Below are 7,614 nucleotides of genomic sequence, written 5' to 3'. Positions count from 1 at the left end.
AGCTGGAGATAATTGTGTTCGGGTTTCTCTCTTAAGAACTGGAGATGGACTTACTATTGTTGTAAAGAAATGATCGTTATTATGATTGTTTCCAGAATGTATACATCCTTAAAGACATAGATATATTTCATAGATAAACCGAATTGCTTTGATTTCTATCTCACATAAATATTTCCCATTACTAAGCTGTCATTTTCAATCATCATTATAAATGTATGTTGTTGTAATACAGTAATAATAATAGTAATATATTTCTGCAATAGCAGGTACACGCCATTTTTACAGGCATGATCTACGATTTACAACATATACTGGTTTACAGTATGCATCCCAAGCGAGCTTGTTTAGTAATTATAATCTATAAAAGTTGATGGCAGTTCATTCGTTCAGATACAGTGTGTCTTCATAAGAATAGTTTCCAAAGGGGCATGGCGTCCACGTTACATACCAGATCCAATCTCGACAAAAAGTGTAATAGGGTTTCGGTCGTACTAAGTATCTATGTAATGCAGCTTTTTAAGTTTATAGTTGTTATAAAGTAGGCTTGTGGAGCGCCTGGTTCGAGCTATGACCTTGGGAAAGCGCGTTCGTCGAGCTTGCACCAGATGTCAGAAGTTACATAGCTTCACCCTCAGAGCAAGATTCTGAAGAGAAAAAAAGAAAAAGAAACCGAGGAGCAGCAAGGCATTTGGATATGAACGATAATCAATGCTTAACATTTATTAGTGGAACAGATGGAGGTATGATAAATTATCAGATTAAATTGATACTAGCTCATGTTGCAAGAGTGAACTGTGATTAGGGGCTCCAGAGGAGAGAATGTAGTAATAAAGAACAATGAGTTGTGATATTTATCAAGGTGGAGTAGGTTCCAATGAAGGAGGGAAGTCAAGGTTGGAATGAAGAACAGAGAGTGCATATAGAGAGTAGAGTGTTGGGTGAAAAATAGCAACCATATCCTTTACAGTCTGTATTTCTATCAAGTATTTTATTACATTACATACCGTTCCAATCAACTTTTCTTTGAGACCAAACATGTCCAGACCTCCCAAATATAAGGAAATTTGTAGGATTGTTAGGTTCTCTTTACAGTTCGCGAGAACTTGAGGGGATGTAGTAAAAAGTCACAGGTCAGTGGAAGTTTGGGTCATTTGAGTCTCATTTTCTTCAAAATTTTTAATATGACTCTCCCGAGCTCGACGAAAGTTTCGTTAAAGTGGGAAGATTGGAATGTTACAGTGAGAAAATATGAGCTTGTTGTTTCCAACTTCATGCAGTGCACGATCACTTTATAAAACGTCTTGACGATAGAATGGTAACTAGATCAATAAATCACGATATTTGATCACGTGATTCACTCGTCTTAACTACTCAATTAACAATGATGTTAATTATCAGAAGGGGTTTTGTGGAGAATTTAGTATTTTCATAGTTGGAAGAGTCGGTCAATTAAAGCTATACCATCATTGAAAACCTGGTAGCACTGGATGGCCGTTTCGTCATATTATGGGACTCCTCAGCAGTGCGCATCCATGATCACGCACTTCGAGATTCGAACTCAGGACCTACCAGTCTCGTGCCAGAGCACTTAACCGATAGACCACTGAGCCGGCCGGCATCCAAAGGTGCTAATGTCTAACTTCAACTGACCCACGAAGTCGAGCAACCGTGCACTGCTGAGGAGTCCCATAATAGGACGAAACTATTTAAATATGAAAATAACAGTGATGCAACAAAAGAAATATCAACAGAAATATAAGAAAGATTCCAACTGATACAATCTGACGACAGTTAGTGATATACTCAAACCGCACAATAAATGCTGATTTTCTTAGTATATCTTCGGTGGACGTGAATTGTTTTAAATATAACGCATGTATATATTCGTTTCGGTTAATGCATATGATTGTAATCTCCTCCTTGTCACAGATCAAATCATTTGAAATTACCAGTAAACTAAAACATGAAGCTTACTAAATATAGGAGCACAATAATGTGACAGATCTCCTTAAGAAGGAACAAAACACATTGAATACTATGTCGTATCCGATCTGATCTATGACATTGAAAACATAATTACTTACATGAAAGGGTTTAGTTGTGTTATAACTTGTGGCCTTGTGTCCCTATTAATATATAACGTAATGATACCGCTAATTAAGGAACAGTGATTTATTGACCGGACCAGTGATCCGTAAACTCGTACGAGCAGTATAAAGTCCTTATTTGTCCTTCTTCCGGCCTAGCCTTGTCTGTTAAGTCCAGAACACTAATCTCAGCTTCCGTGATATGAATCATGTATTTCAAACATATTGGGTTTATATACAAACCAAACAGACTACATCGTACCATTAAATAGAAAATAAGATTTGTACAAGATTTGACCAAATGTGGCTGTGAATGTGGGGGAACAGTAATCAATAGATCGGGGACAGACCACCATATTCGATGCTAAAGTGAGTGGATTTCGAATGACGGAAGATCAGAACAAATCATAGGCCATGGCAAACTACTAAGGCACAGTTTTCACTCGACAGCATCTTCTTAACGAGGGACTAGACAAAAATACGAAGTCACGAAATCGGATGCTTGTTGTGGGCTTTGGTCGAGTTAATTTACTAGAGTCCCTTAACACTTTAGACACTGATAAATCAACAGGACCGGATGAACTACACCCTAAAATCTTGGGACGAATCGCGAAATACATTGCTGCCCCACTGACTACAATATTCAAGATATCACATGGTCAAGGTGAGTCATCTACGAACTGGGAGGATGCAATTACAGTTTCAGCACATAAAACAGGATCTAGACAACTTCTGTCAAACTACAGACTTGTCAGACTCACCACTGCTGTAGTTAGAACACAGGGAAGAATAATTGAAAAGGCCATGAAGACATTCATGGAAATCAACAGTTTGTTAAACAACGAATAACAATGCTTCATGAAAGAAGTTGTCAGGCACAATAAACCTCCTTAAATCATGAGGAACGCCCAAAGTTGTCAGATGGTGGAAAATCAGTGGATGTTGTTTACATAAACTTCATCAAAGCATTTGATAGTGTGCCGAAAACGGACTACTATTGAAAGTGAAGAATCTATTGATAGTCGGACCTCTCATAGAATGGACCAAGGATTTCTTGTTAAGTCATAAATGAAAGGTAGGGGCAAACTCAAAATGCTTCATTTGGAGACCAGAACTTGGTGGAGTGCCACAAGGTTCTGTCATGGGTTTTTTACTTTCTACACTATATGTAAATGAATTCGCCACTATAATTAGGCCCCCTACGCTAAATTTCTCTGATGATGTAAAAATCTGAGAAAAGCAGGAGACACAGGTGCGATTGTAGTTACGGTGGATTTAGATGTTTTGATCAGGTGGTCTATGAAATGGCTGATGCCTTTCAACGTAACCAAGTGTGTCTGCATGCACACTGGGAATACAAAGGTAATTAGGTACATTATAAGAGAAGAGTCTGCGTCCGTAATTGCGTCTCACAACGACCTTGGGTCATCAACGAGCCCCAGTATTATGACCACGATGTACTGTCGTGAGGTCGCAATTAAGGGCTGTAGAACCACACGAGCTTGAGGACGGACATTTGTCAAATTAGATAAATGTTCGCTACAGTATAAAATACCTTAGTGAGAACAGAACTTGAAAATTGTGTTCACGTTGTAAGATACTTTTTAAAAGGTGACTCAGGTATGGTGGAAAATGTACGGAAGACAACTGCCCGTGGTATCGCAGAACTCCGTTGTTTGCCGTACAAATAACGGCTTGAGAATCTATGCCATTATACTTATCCTACTGAAGATGAAGAGGTGATCTGATTTTTGTGTGAAGAATACTGGTGAATGATTATGGACCCGATATGTTCTCTTCTTTCTTTCCTAAGAGATCAGTATAACTCCGAGGACGTAGCAGGCGAGTACAAAAACGAGAAACTAACAAACTACTAGTGGTATGTTGGTTTTCACACCGAGTTATCAATTGTTGGAACCGGTTACCTGAAGACATGGTGTTCGGACCTCGGAGTAACTCAACTAAGAGAAGGCTAGACACCCTCAGAAGCTCGCTAAAAATAGAGTAACGTAAACCTTAATATACAAATCTGTAATATTAACTCAAGGATTTACGGAGTCGTATCCGTGGAATACTTAATTCAGTCTTCCAGAAAGACTAATAACATAGTAACTCAAAAATATCCCCTGATATAAAGATTTAGGTTCAAGTAAATCACTCAGTTTATGCTAAATGATAACAAAGGCATTGGATATTGGATTAGGAAGTTGATTCAAACAGTCGACTAGAACGTCGATCAACCCCGGCGGGCTTTGGAACTTCGCTGAGATGGTAAGTTACTATTTATCATCTTGATTTATTGTGGCCAGGGTTTTGACTAGTGGGATTTAATTCAAGATGTTTGGGCTCAATATATTGTTTTTAAATACGAAGCAAAACAAGTATTTTGTATGTATAGTTTCAGTTTTAAAACAGGCGGTCACCGTTGTCAAATTAGCTGTCTGTAATGTAAAATATATTTAAGGTGAGTGGATACTGTATGATGTCGGAAATAAGAAAACCGCACGGCCTTGATATACTCATAAGCCCGGATTTAGTTGGTAGCGTTCGAGTAGAAAACATGCACAAGGTTGATGTGCCTCTGTAAATGTCTTTCAGTAACAGCCTCTGACTTAAGACCTGTTAATTTGTGCCGTCAAACAACGCCCCACGATTAATAGTTATGACCGTGGTTGGGTTCGCGTAGCCGGATAGTATAATTGGCCCTCTTCTTTGAACTGCGGCTCATATCAAAGCACCCAGAGAGTTAGTTTAACCTGGTAGTTAATATAACTGGTATTGTATGAATCATTGGTTATAAACATTTTAGTCATTGGGTATTCTGGCGTGTCCTCATCCTGCAAATTTCTTCACATTGGATCACAAATTTCAACATTGTAAAGAGACCCCCAAGAAACCGGTGTTTGAATGTTTATGATCGAACGAGTGGTAGCACTTTTTTCTGTTTACTTAAGAAAGTCTATCCGCTCAGTTCTTATTTTACTAACTAGTGGAAATCTAGGTCCGCACCTGGAATTCTATTTATTTACCCCATACACAAATACTGAAAGAACTTGTCACCAAAATAAGTATTTGCCTCGGGAATAAAAATTACGAAGAAATATCGTCAACAAGAATGATAGAAGACATAATTTAGCTAAAAATGCGACCAGTAATCCCATTCAAGTGATTCCTTTTTACTTTTAAGAGTGCGAGAACTGCGGCTACTGGTCTAATCTGAGCCATGTCTAATAGTGTCTCAAGCCACTGAGTTGCACTGTCTCCGGGACGCCAACCTTTGACTCATGATAGATCAGTAAATCCTAATCTGAGACAACTTCCTTACACATAACAACGGCACGTCATAATTTGGTTATGTACCCTCTGAAGAAGTAGCTTACATGGAGTCACGAAACGTCAGAAAATCTAATTTTTCTACCCCTTGGGATATTACAAATATAGTATTTTTTTATGAAAATCTACCCAGTGCTCAATTTATTCGAAATTATCAAGTCCAACCTTGGTAATGGTACTTATAGTATACGCTTATTTCAGGTTCTAAATTCGATTATCACTGAATATTAAAAAATAAAGAGAAAACTTAATAACAACGGCAACAAACAAGAACAGCATTACAAAACACAACCAATAGACGAAAATAAAATCAACTAAGTGCTACCTACATCGAATTCCAACAGAATGTCAAGAATCCTTCGGATACAGAGATAACAGGACACTTGTTCGGTTTAGGGAAATATTGATTAGTCGCAATTTCAACAATCTTTAACTCTCAGATTGCTACTAATTCGTAAAAATTTCCTGCCGCGATGTAAATTTTTCGTCTCAAATTTATCAGGAAGTTTCTTTTATCATATATTTCTTAGACAGATTACGAACTAATAACCTAGAACACTCGCTAAACGAGAACGGAAAATAAGTTCCGGACAGTTATTTTCCGAGTCCATGGATTGTTTTCAACTGATGCAAGGCAACACATTTTTACGTCTGTTTGTATGTTTCCGAGTTGTCGCATCGGCAGTCAGTCAGTCAGCTACGACATAGGACCGGGCACACATGCATCAGTCCAAGTTGCATCGGCAGGTTGAGATATTAATATGGTAAACAGCGAAGAATCGCAGGTGTAGTGAAAAACTAAAAAAACCAAACCAAAAAAGTTGGGACAAAAGGATGTAATGGTCAGAATTTAAGTGAATACGAGGATCTCTCTATACCACTGCAGTCGATTTAGACTCGTCACTTATGCTTTCATCATACAAATCTATACATAGTTCCACTTTCTTTTGAGCTGCAGGGTGGTATCACTTAACAATTCAGATATACTTATCTACTATTGTAAGTCTATTAACTTGACGTATTAAAATGAATGCAGATTTTTAACAGACTAAATTAGTTTTCTTTTAACGGATGTTTTGCTGTCAGTTAAAACTCCTACTCTCTAATGTATATTCAATAAACAAGAATATGTTCACATTGATTTTTTAATGTCCTATTGTTTTACTTGTTTGTCAGATATATGCTCTCAATTTACTTCACTCTATGCTTCTATATACTTGCACATAATGGATGGCAATTTGTCAATTTTGTATCCAGATTGTAATATACTCCCATTTGACTCTGTTAATGGTAATCTGATGAACTATTCTAGGCTGTATTCCAATAGTTGTGGTCTAACATCAAGCGCATATCTGGACGAATTCCAAAACATGAAGGAAGATTCACAAGATTTTACACAGAAGCACATGTCCGGTAGAAAAACGTTTATGTGTCCCAAGTGCAACAGTTTTTATTCTGAGGGCAGCAACTGGTGCTCTAGCTGCGGGGAGCTACTAATTGGTGCGGACGTATGTTCTCCAGGTGAACCAAAATTCATCGCAAATGAAGTTTCAAAGACACAAACCAATATGATGGATTCAAGTAAACCTTTATCTAATTTGTCTTCAAGTGTACCCGTTGGTTTCAATATGTCTTGTGAGAATGCTACACGCTCGCCCAATTTAGTTGCTTATCCACGTCATCCAATATTACCAGTCGCTACAGATGCAGCGTTTTCTTTACCGTCTTGTATAGCGTCAAAATTCTCACAAGGAAATCTAAATGCACAACATTCAGAGTGGAGCAATTTATCATTTTCACCGTCAAAGCAGTTTGATCAACTACGTCACAATAAAGCAAACATTCCTTTTTGTGTACCGGTTGACCCCTCGTTTTCGAGATATAAAAACTTTGGGATTTTGCAGAATGTCTCCACTGACCAAAAACAGCATCAAGTTGTAAAGAATAACGAATACACTGATCCCTGCAACTTTAAATTGTTGTATCCCAAAGAAAATGGTTTTACTCAATCGATATTATGGAATTCTAAACATTTTAATGATAATAAAAGTTGCAGTCAGTTTTCTCATCCATTTAACAATGTTTCTGATTATCGTCATCGTCGTACATCTGGTCCAGGCATGCAGAATAAATTAACAAGTGATCATAGTAGCTTGGAAAATGTATATCATGCTAACAGTGTCCCTTCCAGTTA

The 7,614-nt window shown here is 37.7% G+C and overlaps 1 protein-coding gene across 1 annotated transcript in view; it reads left to right on the top strand.

Annotated features, from left to right (window-relative positions):
* Positions 1 to 4,313: 4,313 nt before the first annotated feature.
* Positions 4,314 to 7,614, top strand: part of Smp_150280 (putative f-box/leucine rich repeat protein) — a gene marked incomplete at its 3' end in the record, with an annotated part of 28,295 nt that continues 24,994 nt past the window's right edge. Inside the window, exons 1-2 of the mRNA XM_018797467.1 lie at positions 4,314 to 4,358; positions 6,597 to 7,610. Coding sequence (XP_018652506.1) covers positions 6,719 to 7,610 — 892 coding nt within the window. The 5' untranslated portion in view covers positions 4,314 to 4,358; positions 6,597 to 6,718. The remainder of the gene's footprint in view (positions 4,359 to 6,596; positions 7,611 to 7,614) is intronic.

Source organism: Schistosoma mansoni, chromosome 4 (genome assembly GCF_000237925.1).
Source record: "Schistosoma mansoni strain Puerto Rico chromosome 4, complete genome".
Classification (NCBI taxonomy): domain Eukaryota; kingdom Metazoa; phylum Platyhelminthes; class Trematoda; order Strigeidida; family Schistosomatidae; genus Schistosoma; species Schistosoma mansoni.
Note: the sequence above shows the minus strand (reverse complement) of the source record. Positions and strands in the feature narration are given on the sequence as shown.